Below are 22,557 nucleotides of genomic sequence, written 5' to 3' on the forward strand. Positions count from 1 at the left end.
TCAGAAATTTACAATTAAAATTTTGTCAGTCGAAGGGTCTTTATTTTGTATCCAGTCTGATTTTCCTCCCTGTGTATCGTTTTGCGAACATTCATCAAAGAACCTCAGTGCTCTTCGGTATCCTTATGATTTGGAGGGAGCCAACCAAACACACATATAACTGTTGTTTCAATGTAGTACCTGCTATTCACAAAGATCAATCAAGAAAGAAGATAATTCTGCTTTCTAGCTGATTCAGTAAATGAGCCACTCATGGTGGTCTAAGTTATTTTATTCGAGATGTAGACTTACCAAAAACCAAAGCTGAGATTTCAGGTTATATGCTGAAACAGCGGAATGTTATAGACCCACACACTTAGTGTCAATGTACAGGACACAGGATAATGATTTCATTCAGAACTTTAAAAATTAGAATAACCTAAATGCATGAAATGATGTGAATGGCTTGATGAAAGCTTTGAATGTGATGCAGGGACTAGAGAACTGAATGCTACTCATAGGCGCATCAAAGCTTAGTTTGAAAGCTGTGTCGCTACATAGTGGGAATTTTGTGCCTTCAATTCCTGTGTGGCATGCTATCACATGAAGGAAATATATAACAATATTAAATTATTTCTGGGAGCAATTAAGAGCAAATACCACACAACTGGTAGATCATTGGAGACCTCAAGGTGATTGCAATACTGTTGTGCATGGAGCTGGGATACAAAAAATACTGCTGATTCCTATATGAGAAGGCAGTCGGTATAAATGTGAACACTACAGAAGAAAACACTAGTCTCCAAGGGAAGCACTATGAATCAGATGTATGAATGTCCAGCATGTTCCACTGGTAGATGGAAATAGAATTAGTCTGCAGCCTTTAAATATCAGACTCGGCCTCATGAACAACTTTTCAAAGGGAGTGAACAAGGATTGAGACGCTTTCAAGTACCTGAAAGACAAATTTCATCGGCCGAGTGAGGAGAAATTGATCGTAGGAATCTTCATTAGTACTGACATTCCTAAAATTCTTCTGGAACACAATGTTGTGTTAGTCCTCCAGAAAAATGAGAAACAATCTTGGAAAAACTTGATCTGTGTAATTTGGGACATCCATGTAATTCTTTTTCTTCAAAGACAGCTGTAAAGTGATAAAAAGCTGCTTATTGTAACAAAATGTCTATTAGTTGTTAGGTTGACTGGTGATCATACTTTGAAACTTTTTTGTGGACACACAAAAAATAACTACTGTTGTTTGAGAAGTATGTATCTCTGTTTGTGTTTACCATTTGAATAATTTTGTGCTCATCCATTCACAAGGACACAATTTTGTGTTGAATTAAGCATTGTACAGTGACTGGTCCTTCTTAATGTTACTATGATTTATCTCGATTTTTATTATTGACAATTATCATAATTTAAGTACGTTTTATTATTATGGTTCTTTCCTTTTGTGATGAGGGCGACAGCAGGACCGACGACGCTTGCAACCTTAGTTGATTGTTGTACCCACTGTGTGAACAAGTAGGATCATGTTTAGCGGCGTACCATGACTTACGTCGTATATACAATATGTGTGGTGACCGAATTTAAGTATCAGCTGTTATCGTTTTTTTTTCACTTATTGCAGTTTTAACGCACCAGTTGCTGTTTAATCGCATGAATTTCATCTACCCAGCGACTTTACAGTTCTAATAAACAGCGTCTTCAAATGTCAATACACTCTTGAGTCAGTCAGTAGTAATGGAAAGCAGTCTGGTAACTCTGTGTTGTGTTTCGTTTTACGCATGGCGCTCTCGTATTCTCATGAAAACTCTGCCTATTGGTATCCCGAACCTGGCAGCCTTAATTACACAGTTATGAAACGGAAGGTAATATTACGAGATATAGCATTCTTCCTGGAGTTTTTAATGTTAAATAGTGTGGAATGTAATCAGTTGATGTTTGGGTCTTTGTTTGAGGTTAATGTATGTTTATGTTGTTGTCAGTATGTTGTTTATCTCGTCAACAGATAGAAGAGAATGGAGAAAGTGAAGGACCACCTCCGAAAATTCCTGGGAACTACTCTTTACCACTGCCTTATGGATGGCAGCCGCCGAGAGTGCAAGTTAATATGAGAGGTGGTGGTATGAGAATGGCAAGAGCTGGACCGTGGAGAGGCGGAGCGGTACCGAGAGGAATGCCAGCATATAACCCACGAGGGTATTTCAGAGGCAATGGAAGGGGGGGTCGAGTAGCACCACCAAGATACTATGAGGTTCTGCAACAGCCATATCCGGTAAGTCCGATGTATCATACATGTTTTACATCATCACATAACCGTCGTAAATGAAGTGAGTCTGAACAGCGTGTTATTTGTGTAAGATTTGTTAACGTGCAAGCAAGACAGGGCGAACAATAAGTTAACATCTATCCTGCTAGTCTGCCAAGTACTTCTATAGCCTACAGATTTTGTTTTGAAATACAAACAACAGTTTCACCTGTTCTATGTGGTTTAAACAGAAATAAACAAACTTTATGAGTAGTTGAACCACATTAATTCACTAGATCAAATGCTAATTCATGTGAATTTAGTGTTCGTTTATTTGACATTTTATCATACTGATCAAAGTGCGATAAATACCGAAGAGAGTAATATAAATATTAGCTCTGGAATATGTGTTATAATTGAATTAGAGAAGTCTTATTGCTCAAACTGTACTGTTTATGTTAACGTCTTGGTTTTACGTATTTACTGTGCTTATACCATCTGTCTTTCTGAGTTGCTCTTTGAGTTAAAATTGCAAATAACTTTCTAAATGATCACTATACCTTTTATAGTTTTTGTCTCGATTTCTTTTGATGGAAGTAATGTTTGTTGTTGTTAAATTGCTTGTGTTTTTGTGTAGGTTTAATCTGTGCTAAAAAAGAATTAATTATTATACACATTTCTACCATAAAGTTTATTTACTTACTTTTTTGCCAGTTCTTTCATGGTACACTGAATAATACACATTATATATAGCTGTATTTGAAAATAAAAAACAAGAGACGATGTAACAAACAGTTTCCACATACTTAATTTAATGTTTACAGTATGGTAAGACAAAACAAACACATTGCAAGTCTATTTACAGGTTTTAAAAACACGTAATCATTGAAATATATCTTTACAGCATGTGTAACAGTAGTAATTATCAGAAACAGTTTACATATTTACAGAACATTTTTACATTTGACAAAATTTAGAACTTTTAGTTTACACAGATACCTGTGCTAACGGTCATGTTTGTGGGCTAAGAAATTCTGATTCAGAAACACAGAAGAAAAGTCTGCAAAATATACTAGTTTTCTTTATTCTTTTTCTGTATTGACTGCTTCTGGCAGTAAGAATCCTTCTGTACATACAAGGAAAAACCCATATATGGCGTGTAGATATAATATTGAGTGGTAAGAAAGGGAGAAATGTAGTTCTACTCCAGTTCTCATACATAAAATCATGGTGTCTTGTGTACAGCAATTAGAATTACACATCTGTAGACCACATAATATTCTAATATGTCTTTGGATATGGATTGTACTGATGGGATTACCAGTATTGTAACAGAATTAGAGATAGGAGTATACCACCTTTGCTTACAAGTTTGTGCAGCTTACCCAAGAGGTTGTCACTTGCTGGGATAAGTGCAGTGGTGAGGTACTGAATTTAACTGCAGTTTTAAAAATCCCAGAGCTGGTTAAAAGTGTGAATGGAACAGCTAAGATGTTAACTTTATTGTCCAATTTATTCATATATTTATTTGCCATTTGACAGTTTTGTAATTTCTGGAGTAGATAAAACAGAAGGAAGAGCAGGAACATTTGTATGTAAACACTTACACTGAAGGTAGTACTCCTGCTAGTACTGTGTAGATATTCTTAGTACACTTCAGAAGAAATTGGCATTATAATGACACATCATTTTCATATAAACTTCAACAACATATCTGTGAATTTCATTTCCTTTTTTGACCTCTTTAATGTGATAGAAATGGATTACAAAGACGAATTCCAGTTCTGCATGCATGGGTTCTTTTTACATGTTCTATACAGTGGGTTGTGCATTTGCAAATATTTTAGCCTTTGTAGGAAAATCTGGGTCTGGCATTCACATAAACTATTTGTATCTTTCACAGTTACCAGCTGTAACAATGAAACAAAAGAACAGTACAATGCAGCTTGCGTGTTATCTGTGAACTGTGTTTCACTGTGAAAGCACAAAAACTACTCTGCAGTATTTGGCTTCTCAGGTGTGTCTCTTGCCTGATCAGTAGTAAAACTTTTAAACGCCTTGTGCAAATGCCACATTAATGCTAGTTATAGGAAACAAATCTAGTGACAGGAAGTAGGTTGTGATCATCAGCAGATATTAGTATATGTATAGGGCAGGTTGTGTAAGTATACATAAATTTTTGAATCCATATATACAGTGTGCCTAAACAACAATTCCATTTATACCAAAATACTATTCCATGAGTTAGCAGGCACTGGATGCAGACCCTGCTAGGTCTTAAACACGTGTAACCACGTGTGGTAGGGCTGTTATGTACCCATCCGAGTGAGCCTCCTGACAACACAGGGATCACGCGACTGATACGTGAGCTGTTACTGCCCCTTGTATGCCAAGGAGTGATTGCTTGTCTCCTTGGGGCATTGGAACTCCCGGTAACAGCCACCATGCCAGGCGGCCCGTGTTGTGGCTGGGTGGCACCCATGAAGAGCCCCTGTTCGGAATGGGTAGTATCAGGGTGGATGCTCGGTGCATGAAGCGTATCAAACTGCAAAAATCTGGCCATTCTCCAATGGCCGTCTCTTCAAATGGTGAAGGATCATTGAATGCTGCTTCATATGACCTGGCAGCCTTCCCTTCCATGGCTATACTAAGGGAGGAGGGCCAGGCTCGCTGTTTTGGGATGAAACACTTTCCCCGCTTCCTTGTCTGTACTGGGATGGATGGTGACACATACACTACCACAAAGCCATTGTGGTATATAGAGGACAAGTTTGGTGAAGTGAAGTGGAATCTCTTCGTAAGATGCGGTTGGTCTCCCTGTTGATCAAAGCTTCTTCTGCCACCCAATCTGCAGCTCTTTGTGCGTGTGATCTTCTTGGCAATGTCCCAGTGTCTATGACTCCTCACCAATCTGAATATGGTCCAAGGAGTGATTTTTCATAGAGACCTCATCCTACAAAATGATGAGAGGAACTCCGCGCTAATCTGGAGCAACACAGTGTTCATTTTGTTTGACGTGTACAGAAGGGCGGCAAAGACAACTGCACCTGTACCAGTGCCTTCATTCTGGCTTTCGAGGGGGATATCCTCCCAAAGAAGGTTAAGGTAATGTGCTACAGATGTGACATGAAGCCATATGTCCCACCAACAGTGAGGTGCTTTTGGTGCTTGTGTTTTGGACAAATGTCCTCCCACTGTATGGTGGATCCTCTGTGTGTTGACTGTGGACACCCACTCCATGAGCGAAGTCCCTGCGTCCTGCCGTCTGTGTGAGTCAGTTGTCATGACCGCCACTTCCCTCACTCGCAGCATTGTTCAGCTTACAAGAGAGAAAAGAAGATCCAAGAGTACAAGTCCCTGGATTGCATGTCTTACGCTGAGGCTTGCCAAAAATATGAGAGACTCCATCCACTGTCACTATCTTCAACTTTTGCCTCTGTAACATCCTTCCCCCCCCCCCCCCCCCCCTCCCCCTGCCCGCAGAGGTGCCATTTCCCCCCTTGCAACCTGAGTCTAACATTTTATTTATGGATGTCACTCCATTCTTGTTGGTGACAACCACTGACCGAGTGGCATGATCTCCTCTCAGCTTCTTTATGCGTAATCTAGATTCTCGCCACAGAATCGTCCAGTGGAATTGTAATGGATACTGCCGACGCCTACTGGAAATACAATGTCTTGTCTCCTCCTATTCTGCATTCTGTCTTGCTCTTCAAGAAACACACTTCAGTGATGACCACTCTCTAACATTTCATGGTTATCAGGCATTCTGTCAGGAACATGCTGCTCCCTGGGTAGCGTCCAGTGGGGTCTGCACTTTGGTTCACTCCGATGTCATTAGTGACTGAATCCCCCTATGTACCAACCTGGAAGCAATAGTTGGAATCATTAGTGGTTAGGAACTTCAGTGCCCACCACCCACTGTGGGGGAGTGCCACTTCAGTGGGTAAGAGTCTCCTAACTGACCAACTTATTACAGATCTCGATTTGTCTTTCCTTAATGATGGTTCCCCTACCCACTTCAGTGGTGCTCATGGCACTTTTACTGCTGTCAATCTCAGGATCTGCTCCTGTGCTCTTGTAGCTTCCCTACATTGATCACCCCATGGTGATGTCTGTGGCAGTGAGCACTTTCCAATGATTATATTCTTCCCTTGCTGCCACCAGGCACACACCTCTGTGACAGATCACATTGATGTGGTCGTGCAAGGTGCCTTTGCCATTCCTCTTCATGCCACTGACACTGCTATCACCCTATCCACAAGTCCCTCTCATCATTGACCAGCACCATGGTGGACTAAGGACGTAGCAGTGGCTATCCAGGACCATCCTCAGGCGCTTCAACGATTTAAACGACACCCTCCACAGACCGGCCTCCTTGCTTTTAAGCGTCTCTGTGTGCTGAGGCTCGTTACCTTATTAAGCAGAGCAAAAATAATGCTGGAAGTGCCATGTGTCCTTCCTTGGGGACAACTGGGAGACCCGGAATTTTTCCATCCAAAAGAAAACCAGGAAAAACCCTGGAATTTTTTCAAATTCAGGGAATTTTTCATTGTTTAAGTTTTCAGTTAAATTTGTGTGATTTTGATTGGTAAGAACTGATACTCTAACAAAGGATATTACTGTATCCCGCTACTGCAGAATAATATTGCAGCAATAAAACATGAACGATAGAAAAAAACGAAAATAAAACTTGGATTGCAAATGAAATGCGCCACATACAACAACAACAACAAAACACAGTGCTCATACAAGTGTATGCCAACAGCAAAATGTGTCAAAAGCTCTAGGAAGACTATGCAATGCTTCATAACAACAAATTGCCATCGATGAGCATGACATCACATCTGTTTACATTAGATTCGTTTGATCAGTTACGAGCAGGCTTATGTGCATGCACAGTTGAGTCGCGTATGAGTTGTACCTTCTCTCACCTTTGGCTATAGAAATGTGGCCATTGGCTGAGTAAGCGCTAGCGGCAAGCAACCAGATACTACCCGGAAAAATTTTATTGGCGACCAATTTGCCCCTGATTTGTGCATGCGCAGTGGGCCCGGATCTTGTTGGGCGGGGGGGGAATTCGTTTCATATTCTTGAGGAAAATAACATTGGTTCACAAAGCACCTAGCATCCAGTGCACGTTGGTCTATCGATTGTTCATATGATTTTAAACGCATCCCTGTTGGTTTTTGAATATTTTTTAACACATTCTAAATTGATTTCTGAATAAATCTCAGCTGATTTTTGAATGCATGCATAGTGTACTTGATGTCTCTGCCAGGGGAATCCTCGTTGCATCTAGAAATAAACTTTCCTGCAGACAAAAGAGGATGAGGCTGTACGAACTGAGCGGAATAAAGCCGAACGGATGAATGCCAATTGCTGTTTGTCTATGTGGCTGACTGGGTTTGTGAATGATCAGCGTTGTTAGAATTACTTTTAAAAAATGCACTCTTGGGGTATCCTCTTATGTCTTGTTTCTTTTATGATTTACTGCAAGATCTTTTAATATTTTACATGTACGAACATACGGGCTTCCTACGTCATCTTAGCTGCACAAGTGCGGTGACGCCTGCTATCTGACAGTCTTTGGCAACCGATGAAACAAACCTGTTGCTAACAGGTCACGGTAAAATAGCGATTTGAAAAGCGTTTGCTTTCAAAGCAAATTTCCTTTTACGCAAGATGAACTATGTGCCAGAATGTACGATGAATTTCTTAATATCAGAGCGTTTGACTCTCATTTAAAAATCAACTCTTTGATGACGAGCCATTTGGAAGAATTTTGAGCCCAGAAGATTAGACATTTATGTTGTTATTAAAAATTTTACTGACACATTTGTTTTATATGTCTTAAGGGTAACACGCGCATAAAAGATCAACATTATATGTGAAAGCTTAGCTTCTTTTGCAGCTTATTAATCTTAGAGACCAATATTATATGTAAAAGCTTTGCTTTTCTTGTAGCAACACTATTAATTTAAACCATTAACATTTGCTGTTAGTGCGTTCACCTTACTTGACAATGATGTTGCTATTCGCTGACTACAACATGTGTCCTATGCTCTGAATACCCGCTGTCATCAGCTGGCAAGATCATGTGTCATGAGCTATGACTGGCTTACAAAATTGCATCACAATCTCAATTTCAATGCTTCAGACAGTAACATGCGCTTTCTGGTGGAATTCAAATTTATACTTTCGTAATACGAAAACATGGAGCGTACATGCTGCTGCACATCGGAGATCTTCCCAAAACGTGTTTTTTTTCCCCCTGAGTTTCGTTTTCTAAAGTGCCGGGAAATTCTACGCTCATGTATAAAAGGGTAACCATTCAAAGGATTGATACTTTTACAGTTCCGAGGGAATGTGTGTCACTTAACTCACCTGGGAGAAAGTGTATTTTTAACTGGGAAAAACCCGGGAATTTTTTTTCCTTGTCCGCGTATACACCTTGTCTAAGCTTCGTAGCCTTCCTGGCCGCCAGCAACAGTCAGCTGTCCAGGGTCTTAACCTCCAAGGTGCTCTGTGTACTGATCCACTGGTCTTTACAGAACACCTCACGGCACACTTTGCGACGGCATTGGTGTCGTCCTCCTATCCTGCTACCTTTCTCTGGCAGACACACCAAGTTGAACAGACCCCCTCTGTTTCAACCCACGCCACGCTGAGCCCTATAATTAATTCTTCACTGAATGGGAATTCTTGCAGGCTCTTACCTCTTCACAAGACATGGCCCCAGGTCTGGATTACATCCACAACCAGGTTATCCAACACTTGAATGTTCCCCAGAGGCAACATCTCTACAGGGTCTTCAACAGCCTTTAGTTCATGGGTGCTATCACAATGACGAGACAGTATAGTTATCCCCGTCCTTAAGCCCGGGAAGAACCCAATGTCTCTAGACAGCTACCGCCCAATTAGCCTGATGAATGTTCTTTGAGAACTGCTCGAGAGGATGGTTCACTTCAGATTATGTTGGATACTCGAATCTAGGGGCCTTTTGTCCCCATATCAGTGTGGCTTCCGGGCAGGACAATCTCCTCCAACTGACCATTTACCTAGATGGGAAACAGCAATCTGACAAGCTTTTACTAACTGCCGGCACCTTGTCGTGCTTTCCTTTGACCTACGTAAGGCATACATGCCTCCAAGACTCGGACTTTCACAGCCCCCTTCCAATTTTTATCCACGTATTTGTATCCCACTATTTCTTCCAGGTTCGAGTTGGCACTTCACTCAGCACTCCTCAGATCCAGGAGAATGGTATCCCACAGGGTTCTGTTCTAATTGTCACATTCTTTCTCATAGCCATCAGTGGGCTTGTAACCTCTGTTGCACCTGTGGTTACCCGTCAGTATGCCGACAATTTTTGCATCTGGTGCAGCTCCCACTCTGTAACATCTGCTGAGCACCGACACCAACATGCCATCCGATGGGCCTTTGCCTGAGCCACCGCCCATGGCTTCCAGTTTTCTCCCTCCAAAACGTGGGTTATGCATTTTTGTCATTGACCCACAGTACACTCCGATCCATAGCTTTATTTAGGCAACCAGCTCCTAGATGTTGGGGTCTTATTTATGATAAAAAGCTGACATGGCTGCTCCATGTTCGCCACCCAAAGAGTACATGCATGCGGAAGCTTAATGCTCTCCACCTCCTGGCCCACACATTGTGGGGTGCAGACCGTACCACTCTTCTCCATCTTTACCATGCTCTGGTCTTGTCCAGATGAGTTTGTGGTAGTCAGGTTTATTGTACATTGGCTCCTTCCTCTCTTGAACTATTTGACCCTGTTCTGCATTGTGTGATGCGTCTGGCTGTTGGTGCCTTTCACACTAGATCTGTTGACAGTCTCCTCGCAGAAGCAGGGATTCCACCTCTACAAATACGATGGAGCCGATTCCTGGTTTCCTACACATTTGCCATTCGCCATTTCCCTGACCATCTCAGGTACCCTACCCCCTGCGGGTTTGGGGGCTATAATAGGCCTGAGGTATTCCTGCCTGTCTTATGAGGCGACTAAAAGGAGTCTATCACGTTTCGGCCTTTATGTGATGGTCCCCTGTATGGTTTGACCTCCATTTTTCAAAATTTTCCCGAAGAGTGAGCCAATTGGGGAAGGGCGCCTTACATGGTGCATCGTGTCCATCATGCGCTGAGACCTATCGCATCCTTCATTGATGTGGATCTCCACTTCTGCTCATTCTCCAAATATTGGGCGAGTCACCCTCCTGGGTGCGTATTTTTCCATCAACTATGCAGTATCGTTTTCTACACTGACGATGATGATGGACTTGTTTGCTTGGTTGCACCTGATATCCAGCACGGTAGCCAGTCCGTTGTATGGCCATCCTGCCAGGTAGCCTTTGCTGCGGCTGGGTGGCGCCGATGGGGAGCACTCCTGTTTGGACTGGGTGGCGTCAGGGTGGATGACATGCGATGAAGCGTAGTACTTCATCTCTTGCTGGTGGTCTAACACCAGCAGTCTCTAAGTGTTCACGGGCTCAATTCAACACACAGAAGTAAAACCCCAAATCGTTCCCCTCCCTGGCCACACTGTGGGAGGAACCTCGGGCTAAGGATGGCAGTGGCTCGTATTTGCTCCGGTACCTTTTATGTTTGAGAGCTGATGGGGAATCTTTCATGACAATGAAGCCTCAGCTTTTTGTTGATCATTTAGAGGAGAAGTTTGTGGAGGTGGAGAGCTTGTCCAAAATGAGACCTGGGTCAGTCTTGATCAAAACAGCATCCTCTGCCCAGTGACGGGTGTTACTAGCTTGTGACAAGCTGGAGGATGTTTCTGTAACCATCACGCCCCATAAGAGCTAAAATATGGTCCAGGGTATCATCTTTCACAGAGACTTTCTTTTGCAGTCTGACGACAAGCTGCACACCAGTTTAGAGCGGCGAGGTGTACATTTTGTTCGGCGTGTCCACCGGGGTCCGAGGGATAATCTGGTTGCCACTGGTGCCTTCATCTTGGCCTTTGAGGGTGGTACATTACCTGAAAAGGTCAAAGTGATGGTCTACTGCTGTGATGTAAAGCTGTATATCCCTCCCCCAAAATCGGTGCTTTAAATGCTGGAAGTTCGGCCATATGTCTTCCCGCTGTACTTCCAGCGTCGCATGTCAAGATTGTGGATGCCCATCACATCCCAATATTCAATGTGCCCTGCCTTCCATATGTGTCAACTGTGGAGAGCACCATTCGCCTTGCTCGCCGGACTGCAGGATTCTCCCGAAAGAGAGGAAATCATGGAGTACAAGATCCTGGACCGACCAACCTACACTGAAGCTAAGAGGAAATTGGAACGCCTACATCCTGTACGTATGACATTGTCTTATGCTGCCGCTACAACAGTTCTAGCTCCATCAGCTCTGCTAACCCCAGTCACCTCTCAGAGCCAGAAGACCTCACCTGCCCCCTTGAAGTTGGGGGTACTTCCCTCCCTGTTGCTCCTGCACCACCTACTTCTGGAGCAACCCCCCCCCCCTCCCCCAAACCATCGGGTATATCAGTCCCCACTTCTGCGCCGTAGAAGTGTAAGTCTGTAAGTCTTCTTTGACTCCTCTCTCTAGGAAGGGGTCCCTCGGGTCACTCCCTTCCCAGGTTTCTGCTTGTGGGAAAGATGACACACGTCAGTGGCTGAAGAGCCCAAAAGCAGCAGGTCGCAGGGCTTCACATTCATCCTCAGTCCTGGAGACTGAATCAGTGAAGTCCTTCCAGCCAGGGAAACCCAAGGAGCAGCAATAGAAATCCAAAAAGACGATCCCCAAGCCCAAGGGAATTGTGGTGGCACCCACACCACCACTACCTACAAGCTCTGCATCTGTGGATGAGGTGGAGAGTCTGGCATCAGCTGAGGACCTAGATCTCACCGGACCCTCAGACACAATGGCTATAGACTACTCAGGCAATGAGTCGGTCCCCCCAGGGGGTCCACAACTCTTTTGTGGATACATGCGTAGCGAGCACGGGACCCCGAGCTAATGTGGCCCTCCTTCCTTTCCGGGCTGCATACCTTCCTTTTCCACATCCTTCCCTATCCCCCATCTCCCCCCCCCCCCCGCCCCTGCCCCCCCCCCCCCCCCCCCCCCCCCCGCACCACTGGCTCTTTCCTTCCCTTTCTCCCCCTCTGGGAGTATGGTTTGTGGCCTACATCCGGAGACGGACGCTCGTAAATGTAACGCATTCTTCACCTTCATCCTTCCTTTGTCCTTCTCTTTTCCTTCCCTCTTCTCTTTACCCTTTTCTCCGCTACGGTGTTTGAGACCTCTCTTCTTTCCTTTCCCTTTCTCTTTCTTCCTCCCTGTGCGTGTCTGAAGGCCGACCCACGCATTTTCGTGCGTGGCCAGTGACGGGGTCACGCGTAATTCCCCGCCCCGGGTAGACAGGTAGGACACGTATGTACCCCCTGGTAACGGCCAGGCCCAGGGAGGGGTGATTACCCGAGCTGATACCTTCCGAAAGTGCCGATTGGTCCCTCCGTCCGTTTGTCAGGAGGTGTGACCTGAGGTGTGAATAATCACCTAAGGCGGGAGTGCCCTCAGAGAGGGCCCCCACAAGGGAGGAGCGCGCCATCGGAGATGCCGGTAATCATGGGGAATTCTTCCGCAATGGTTTCCTCACCTTCCACTATGTCTGCTCACAAGCGTAAGTTCACTGAGTCTCAGCCACCGACAGTTCTTCCCTCGTTGCCACAGTTCCTTGTTTCTCGGTCTGATGAAGGTCACGACTTCTCCACGGTCAACCCTTTCATTATTCAGAAAGGTGTCGACGCAATTGCAGGTCCTGTAAAGTCTTGTTCCAGATTGCGGAATGGCACCTTGTTGTTAGAAACAGTCAGTGCCCTCCAGGCACAAAAATTGCTGCGTACTTCACTTCTCCACACCTTCCCTGTCCAGGTGGATCCGCACCGTACTTTAAATTCCTTACATGGAGTCAATTATACACGCTCCCTCGATGGATTGTCTGACGACGAAATTCAGCACTACCTGTCTGACCAGGGCGTAACGGCTGTTCATAGAGTTATGAAAAGGGTTGACACGAACATCATTCCAAACCGCACTGTCTTCTTGACATTTGACAAAGTTCAACTCCCATCCAAAATCAAAGCAGGCTATGAGATAATTTCCGTTCGCCCTTATGTCACAAACCCTACGCGTTGCTATCGGTGTCAGCGGTTCAATCACACCAGCCAGTCCTGTTCCAATCCGGCCAAATGTGTTACGTGTGGCAAGGATGCCCATGAGGGTGCTTGTCCACCTCCATCCCCTCGCTGCATAAACTGTATGGGTGACCACGCTGCTTCCTCTCGAGATTGCCCCCGTTTTTAAGGACGAAAAGCTCATCCAGGAAATCAGAGTGAAGGAAAAGGTGTCGACCTTTGCTGCTCGAAAATTATTCGCCAGTCGACAGCCCACCGTGCCTCAGACAGGAAAATACAGCACTGTCCTTGCTTCTCCTCGGCCAACAAAAGAGGCGGCCATGCAGACTTGCGACCTCACCTTTAGTGCCAAGGTTGTCAGATCAGCCAGCGCAAAGATCGCCCGTTCAACCTCACCACTTTCGCCTGCCCACTCTACGGCTCACCCTTCATCGGGTTCTGCTAAATCTCGAGCCCAAAAGTCAGACACCAAGACTTCGAAAAAAGAGCATACTCATGAAGATTTTTTACGTACCCCAACTTCACAACCATCGGTTCCTCCTTCATCTAAACATCATATTTCCAAGAAGGCTAATAAGAAACCCAGTTCATCTCCTTCTCCGCCAAGGCGTGTCTCATCTACAGCACCACCTGGCGGAAATTGCCCTCGGCCGTCTTCTGTGTCGCCGAGGCGCACTGCTGGCGGCCGATCAACTGGCCAATCGCTGGTGGCAGGAGCTGCTCCTGAACAACCTATGGATCAGGATCTTCTGCCTTCGGCTGAATGCCATTCCATGCCGTCGGTCGCAAGCTCTGAGCAGTCGTTGAGTTGACGGCAACCTTGGTCACATTCCTCCATTTTCTGTTCACCCTATGTCCATTATCCACTGGAATATCCGCGGCATTCGAGCCAATCGGAATGAATTGTCGATTCTCTTACGATCCTACTCGCCGGTCATCTTCTGTCTTCAGGAAAGGAAACAAAGCTGCGTCCCCATGACTGCTTTGTTCTCCCCCATTTTCAGTCCGTCCGATTTGATCTCCCCTCTGTTGAAGGCACTCCAGCCCATGGAGGACTCATGAGTCTTCTCCATGGTACTCTCCATTATCACCTAATCCACTTAAACACTTCCTTCCAAGCTGTCGCTGTCCGTCTTTCCCTTTCTGGATATACCTTTTCTCTTTGTACTGTATACATTCCATCATCCACACCAATGGCACGAGCTGATCTCCTTCATCTTCTTGGTCAGCTTCCACCCCCCTATTTACTGGTTGGGGGCTTCAATGCCCACCACTCGCTTTGGGGATCTCCACATCCTTGTCCACGTGGCTCACTATTGCTAGACGTCTTCCACCAAGCGGATCTAGTTTGCCTCAACACTGGGGTCCCTACATTTTTGTCTGCCTCCACGACAAATTTCTTTCATTTGGACCTTTCGGTCGGTACTGTTCTGCTAGCTTGGCACTTCGAATTGTTCGCCCTTGATGATACACACTCGAGTGATCACTTTCCATGTGTCCTTAGACTGCAGCCTCAGCTGCCCTATATGCGCCCGTGACGCTGGAAGTTTGCCCAAGCCGATTGGACACTTTTTTCGTCTCTAGCGACATTCGATGACCGTCACTTTCCTAGCGTCGACGATGAGGTCACACATATTACCGACGTTATTCTTACAGCTGCGGAACGTTCAATACCACGCACCTCCGAATTGCCCTGGCGCCCCCCCAGTTCCTTGGTGGAATGAGGCATGCTGTGACGCAATACGTGAGCGGCGACGTGCTCTTCGCGTTTTCCGCCACCATCCTACTTTGGCCAACTGTATCCGCTATAAGCAGTTCTGTGCACGATGCCGTCGTGTCATCCGCGATAGCAAGAAGGCAAGCTGGAAATTCTTTATTAGCTCATTTAATACCTTCACTCCCTCCTCGGAAGTTTGGAGTCGGATTTGACGGTTATCAGGCACGTCTAGTTTCTCCCCGGTCTTTGGGCTCACCGTCGCGTGTGCTACGTTAGTGGACCCCGTCACAATTTCTAACTCCTTGGGTAAACACTTTGCTGAGATTTCGAGCTCTTCAAATTACCCGCCGGCATTTCTCCCAATGAAACGTGCAGCGGAAGTGCAACCTATTGCTTTCTTCTCTCAAAATCGCGAAAGCTATAATACTGTTTTCTCCATGCGGGAACACCAACATGCACTCTATTCTTCTCGCTCCTCCGCCCCAGGACCGGATGGTATCCACATCCAAATGTTGCTGCATTTATCAACCCATAGTCTGCGTTACCTCCTTCACATTTATAATCGAATTTGGACCGACAATACTTTTCCCAGACGATGGCGGGAAGCTATAGTCATTCCTGTTCCAAAACCTGGAAAAGACAAACATCTCCCCTCTAGCTATCGCCCCATTTCTTACACGAGTAGTGTATGTAAGGTTTTGGAGCGTATGGTGAATTGCCGTTTAGCTTGGTGGCTGGAGTCCCGCAGTCTTTTAACACCTGCCCAATGCGGTTTTCGAAAGCATCGTTCTGCAGTTGACCATCTTGTATCTCTCTCCACTTATATCATGAACAATTTTCTCCGGAAATGGCAAACAGTAGCAATATTTTCTGATCTGGAGAGAGCATACGATACCTGTTGGAGGACAGGCATCCTCCGCACACTGTTCTCTTGGGGCTTTCGAGGTCGGCTGCCCCTTTTTCTCCGCGAATTTATGGCAGAGTGCACATTTAGAGTGCGGGTGAACACTACTCTCTCCTGTACCTTCTCCCAAGAAAACGGGGTACCCCAGGGCTCCGTGCTAAGTGTTGTACTGCTAGCTATTGCCATTAATCCAATTATGGATTGTCTCCTTCCTGATGTCTCGGGCTCCCTCTTTGTGGACGATTTTGCGATCTACTACAGCTCTCAACGGACCAGCCTTCTTGAACGACGTCTTCAAGGATGTCTCGATCGCCTCTACTCTTGGAGCACCGAAACCGGCTTCCGTTGTTCTCCCAGTAAGACCGTTTGTGTTAATTTTTGGCGACGTAAGGAGTTTCTTCCACCTTCCTTACATCTAGGACCTGTCAACCTTCCATTTTCGGACGTCGCTAAATTCTTAGGTCTTTTGTTTGACAAAAAATTGTGCTGGTTCTCCCACATTTCCTATCTTTCGGCTCGCTGTCTGCAATTCCTCAGCACCCTCCGTGTCCTGAATGGTACCTCCTGGGGAGCGGACTGAGTGGTCCTTCTCCGCCTCTATCGCGCCTTAGTGCGCTCGAAATTGGACTATGGAAGCATAGTTTACTCCTCTGCTCGGCCGTCTATTCTTCGTCGTCTCGACTCTATCCACCACCGTGGATTACGTTTAGTGTCTGGAGCTTTTTACACCAACCCTGTGGAAAGCCTTTATGCTGAGACTGCTGAACCTCCGCTGTCCAATCGGCGAGCAGTCCTTCTGAGTCGTTATGCTAGCCATCTGTCTTCCATGCCTGCTAATCCAGCGCATGACATTTTTTTCGACACCTCCTTTGATGTAGGGTATGCAGGCCGCCCCTCCTCCCTACTACCACCAGAAGTCCGCTTCCGTCAACTGCTCCATTCTCTTTCCTTCCGCTTTCCTAAAACCTTCTTGACAACTTGGGGTACAGCACCGCCTTGGCTCCGTCCCCAGATCTGCCTGCTCCGTGACCTTTGTTAATTTCCCAAGGATGGTACCCCTTCACTTGTTTATTGTCGGGCATTTGCTGCTCTATGTGCACAAATGAAGGAAGCCACATTTATTTACACTGATGGCTCGAGAACAGTGCCTATATTGTTGGCGACATCCCAAATCAATTTCGGCTTCCCGACCAGTGTTCTGTTTGTACTGCGGAGCTTTACGCTGTTCTCCAGGCTGTCCACTACATCCGCCGCCATCAGCAGATACAGTATGTTATCTGCTCAGATTCTCTCAGCCCTCTCCTCAGTCTCCATGCTCTTTACCCTGTGCACCCTCTGGTCCACCGGATTCAGGACTGTCTGCGCTTGCTCCACCTGGGGGGCGTCTTGGTGGCGTTCCTCTGGCTCCCAGGACACATTGGTATCTGTGGAAATGAGGCGGCCGATATTGCGGCCAAGGCTGCAGTCTCTCTTCATCGGCCAGCTATTCAGTCAATTCCCTTCGCCAATCTATGGAGCATTTTATGTCGTCATGTTGTTCTTTTATGGCACGCACATTGGTCGACACTTCACCATAATAAATTGCGGGACGTGAAAGCTCTTCCCTGTGCTTGGACCTCTTCTTCCTGAACGCTTCGTCGGGAGGAGGTAATTTTAACTAGACTCCGGATAGGGCACTGTCTTTTTAGCCATCGAGATCTTTTAAGCGGCGATCCTCCCCCACTCGGCCCCACTGCTCTCAGCTGTGGACGGTAAGACACCTTTTAATTGAGTGCCCCTATTTTACTCCGTTACGCGCCCGTCTACAGCTGTCGCCTGATATATCGTCAATTTTAGCAGATGACACGCGCTCGGCCGATCGCGTTCTCGAGTTTATTAGTGCCAGTGAAATGACGTCAGTCATTTGAAGCTTTTTTTGGGGGACAACCAACCCCTTTCTGTAGTGGATTTTTAAGCCTTCCTTCTGCTTTTAGTTTCTCCAATTTTTTGAGTTTCATTCCCATTGCTGCTGGTTTCCATTTTCAGTTTTTACTGTTTCCTAAGTCACGGACCAGGCGCTAATGACCATAGCAGTTTTGCGCCCTAAAACCAAAACAAAACAAATAAGTCGGTGGCAGCAGGTGACTCTGAGGTGTAAACAGCCCCATTGAATATTCTGTGCCTTCCCAATCTCATGACGATGTCATCCTCCAGTACAGGATGTAGGCGTTCCAGCGGAATTGAGGCAGTTTTTTCCACTGCCTGGCTGAGATACGGCAACTGTTAAGCTTTACACCTGCTTTCTGCATTGCCCTCCAGGAAACCTGGTTCCTGGCAATGCGAACACCTGCCCTCCGCAACTATAAGGGATATTACAGGAACATTAGCTACTATAATCGAGTGTCAGGTGGAGTTTGCGTTGATGTCCTGAACTCAGTCTGTAGTGAAACTGTGCCCCTTCAAACCCCTCTTGAAGCTGTGGCTGTCAGAATAAGGATGATGCAGGAAATAACTGTCTGCAATGTATATCTTCCTCCAGATGGTGCAGTACCCCTGAATATATTAGCTGCACTGATTGATCAACTCCCTAAACTTTTCCTACTTTTGGGAGATTTTAATGCCCTTAACCCCTTGTGGGGTGGCACTGTGCTTACTGGCCGAGGCAGAGATGTCGAAACTTCACTGTCTCAGTTTGACCTCTGCCTACTTTATACTGAGGCTGCCACACATTTCAGTGTGGCTCATGGTAGTTACTCGGTCACTGATTTATCAGTTTGCAGCCCAGGACTTCTCCCATCTATCCACTGGAGAACACATGATGACCTGTGTGGTAGTGACCACTCCCCCATCTTCCTGTCACTGCCCCAGTGTCAGGCCCACAGATGCCTGCCCAGATGGGCTTTAAACAAGGCGGACTGGGAAACTTTCACCTCTGCTGTCACCATTGAATCTCCCCCGCATGGGAACATTGATGTGATGGTTGAACAGGTGACTACAACAATCCTTTTTGTGGCAGAAAACGCGATCCCTCGCTCTTTAGGGTGCCCTCGGGAAAAGGCAGTTCCTTGGTGGCCACCGGAAGTGGCTGAAGCAATTAAGGAGCGTCGGCGACCTACACAGCGGCATAAGCGGCACCCTTCCCTGGAGCACCTCATAGTCCTTAAATGGCTCTGTGCCCGTGTTCGTCAACTTATCAAACGACGGAAGCAGGAATGTTGGGAGAGATACAGGGTGTCTAAAAAGTCTTTCCCTGATTACATAAATTGATAACTCAGGTTAGAAGTAAGATACAAACATGAAACTGATGTCTAATTGTTTACAAACTATCAAAGTTTTTTTCACACATCAGTAAACTTCCACATGAGCGCCCTTGGTAGCACGTAGCACATCTAGGCGATATTCAATTTCCGTCCACACATTAGCCAACATCACTGAAGGGATCGATTCAACGAGTGTGGTTATCCGTTGCTGCAGGGTTTCAAGATCGGTAGACCTCGTGCTTGACATAACCCCATAAAAAGAAGTCTAATGGGGTTATGCCAGGAGAGCGTGGAGGCCAAACCGTTGGCCCATCACGATCAATCCATCACCCAGGAAAGTTCATATTGAGCTAGGCACGGACGTCCAAACCCCAATGAGGCGGTGCACCGTCTTGCTGAAACAAGACATCGGGGTGATACTGAAGCAGCTGAGGAACAGCATACAGTTGCAACATGTCCAGATACACTGCAGATGTGATGGTAGCCTCAGAGAAGAATAATGGCCCGATAATTCGATCGTACAATAGCGCGCACCAAACATTCACCTTTGGACTGCCTCTGGTGCACCCCTTGATCTCGCCAGGGGGTTGTGAACCCCAAATGCGCACATTATGGCGATTCACTACTCCACTGACAAAAAAGGTCGCTTCGTCGGAAAAGGCAATTCATCTGAGATAACCATCTTCGTCCTCAATACATGATAGCATTTCGACCGCAAAGTCATATCGACGTGTAACTGTCATTGGGCAACAAGGCCTGAACGATTTGCACTTTGTATGCACGAAACAATAAACGTTTGTGTAAAATGTCATGGAGAGAGCTTTTTGGCAGCTGTAATTCACGTGAGGCCCTGTGCACCGATTTCTTCGGACTTTGCAGAAAAGACTGCCTTACAGCTTCCACCCTGTCTGCTGAGGTTCTTGGTCGACCAGACCTCGGAAGGTCAGCAATCGATCCTGTGATCTTGAACTTCTCATACCAGGCTTTAATGCTCTTGACATCAGGTGGATTCCTTCCAAATGTTGTCTGGAAGTGTCTATGCACTGTGGTTGGTGATCGTGTCTCATGGTACCACAGGACACACTGTGCCTTCTCCTGATTGGTTAACATGACTTCTTGGGCACTGCACCTCATCCACTACTTACGTACACTGAACCTAAAACAGAAAAAAAAAAAACTTTGATAGTTGTAAACAATTGGACCCAAGTTTCATATTTGTATCTTACTTCTAGCCTGAGTTATCAATTTATGTAATCAGGGAAAGACTTTTCGGACACCCTGTACATCTTGACCATTGGGTGTCATACGTCACCTTCCCAAGTCAGGGCAAGGATCAAACGTGTTTTTGGGTACCAGACCCCAACAGGTGCTCTTGGTGTTAACATAAATGGCATGTTATCTACCGATGCAGTCGAGATTGCCAAGCACGTTGCTGAGTACTATGCTCAAGTCTATGTATCAGAGAATTACCTCCCAGCCTCTCGCCCTCTCAAACAGTGGCTGGAAGGGAAAGTCCTCTCGATCACTATACGCCACAGTGAGTCCTATAACGCCCCATTTACAGAGTGGGAGCTCCTCACTGCCCTTACACATTGCCCCGACACAGCTGCTGGACCAGATCAGATCCACAATCAGATGATTAAACATCTCTCATCTGACTACAAGCGACATATCCTCATCATCTTCAACTGGATCTGTTATGATGGTGTCTTTCTGTCACAATGGCCAGGAGAGCACCATCATTCTGGTGCTCAAACCTGGCACAAACCCGCTTAATGTGGATAGCTATCGGCCCATCAGCCTCACCAACATTTTTTGTAAGCTGCTGGAAAGTATGGTGTGTTGGGGATTGGGGTGGGTCCTGGAGTCACATGGCCTACTGGCTCCATGTCAGGGCAGCTTCCGCCGCGACCGCCATCTTTTTTGATCTACGAAAAGCTTGTGACACGACCTGGCGACACATCATATCCTTACCACATTATACAAGTGGGGTCTCCGAGGCTGCTCCTGATTTTTATCCAAAATTCCCTCTCGCATCATACTTTCCGTGTCCAAGTTGGTGCCTCCCATAGATCACCCCATATCCAGGAGAATGGGGTCCCACAGGGCTCTGTATTGAGTGTATCTCTGTTTTTAGTGGCCATTAATGGTCTAGCAGCAGCTGGAGGGCTGTCTGTCTCACCTTCTCTGTATGCAGATGACTTCTGCATTTCATACCGCTCCACCAGTACTGGTGTTGCTGAGCGGCGCCTACAGGGAGCCATCCACAAGGCGCAGTCATAGGCTCTAGCCCACGGTTTCCGGTTTTTGGCCGCAAAGTCATGTATTATGCACTTTCGTCGGCATTATACTGTTCGCCCGGAACCAGAACCTTACCTTGACGACGATCCACTCACTCTAGCGGAGACATATCGATTCTTAGGACTGGTTTTCGATGCCTGATTGACTTGGCTTCTTCACCTTCGTCAACTTAAGTGGAAGTGCTGGCAGCACCTTAATGCCCTCCGCTACCTGAGCAGCACCAACTGGGGTGCAGATCACTCTACACTGCTGCAGTTCTACAGAGCCCTTGTTTAATCCTGCATTGACTATGGGAGTCTGGTTTATGGTTCGACGTTTACTTGACCCAGTGCGCCACTGTGGCATTCGCTTAGCGACAGGAGCTTTTATGACGAGTCCAGTGACCAGCGTCCTGGTGGAGGCCGGAGTCCCTCCATTTGCAGGTTAGGCATGCACAGCTGCTGGCTAGTTACATTACTCACATTTGTAGTTGTCCTGTGCATCTGAATTACAGTCTCCCACATTGGCGGCCCAGGTCAGGGCTTCCAATTGCAGTTCGTGTCCAATTCCTTCTTTCCGAACTGGAGTCCTAGCCTATACTTGAGGTCCATTCACGTACACCTCCATGGTGTACACCTAGGCTGTGGCCTCGGGTGGACCTTTCACATGGCCCTAAGGAGTCAGTTAACCCCGCAGGTACAGCATTCCTTGTCAGATGGCTGCAGAGTTTTCACTGCCAAGCTGGTGGCTATACCTCATGCTCTTGAGCACATCCGTTCATGCCTTGGGGAGTCGTTTCTTCTGTGTACTGACTCCATGGGGAGCCTACAAGCTAACGACCAGTGCTACTCAAGTCATCCTTTGGTAGCAACCATCCAGAAGTCCATCTATGCCCTGGACTGGTCCACTCATTCAGTGGTGTTTGTCTAGACCCCAGGTCATGTCGGACTCCCAGGCAGCGAACTTGCTGACAGGCTGGCCAAACAGGCTACGTGGAAACCGCTTATGGAGAT

The 22,557-nt window shown here is 46.2% G+C and overlaps 1 protein-coding gene across 3 annotated transcripts in view; it reads left to right on the forward strand.

Annotated features, from left to right (window-relative positions):
- The first annotated feature begins 1,600 nt into the window (after nucleotides 1–1,600).
- Nucleotides 1,601–22,557, forward strand: part of LOC124545482 (chromodomain-helicase-DNA-binding protein 7-like) — a 139,206-nt gene continuing 118,249 nt past the window's right edge. For 2 of the 3 annotated variants that reach the window (XM_047124414.1, XM_047124416.1), the window contains exons 1-2: nucleotides 1,602–1,853; nucleotides 1,994–2,260. In XM_047124414.1, coding sequence (XP_046980370.1) covers nucleotides 1,770–1,853; nucleotides 1,994–2,260 — 351 coding nt within the window. In that variant the 5' untranslated portion in view covers nucleotides 1,602–1,769. Of the gene's footprint in view, nucleotides 1,854–1,993; nucleotides 2,261–22,557 lie in introns of all 3 variants that reach the window. The other variant, XM_047124415.1, reaches the window with a different exon arrangement.

The sequence above is a fragment of the Schistocerca americana genome, chromosome 8 (genome assembly GCF_021461395.2).
Source record: "Schistocerca americana isolate TAMUIC-IGC-003095 chromosome 8, iqSchAmer2.1, whole genome shotgun sequence".
Taxonomy (NCBI): Eukaryota; Metazoa; Arthropoda; class Insecta; order Orthoptera; family Acrididae; genus Schistocerca; species Schistocerca americana.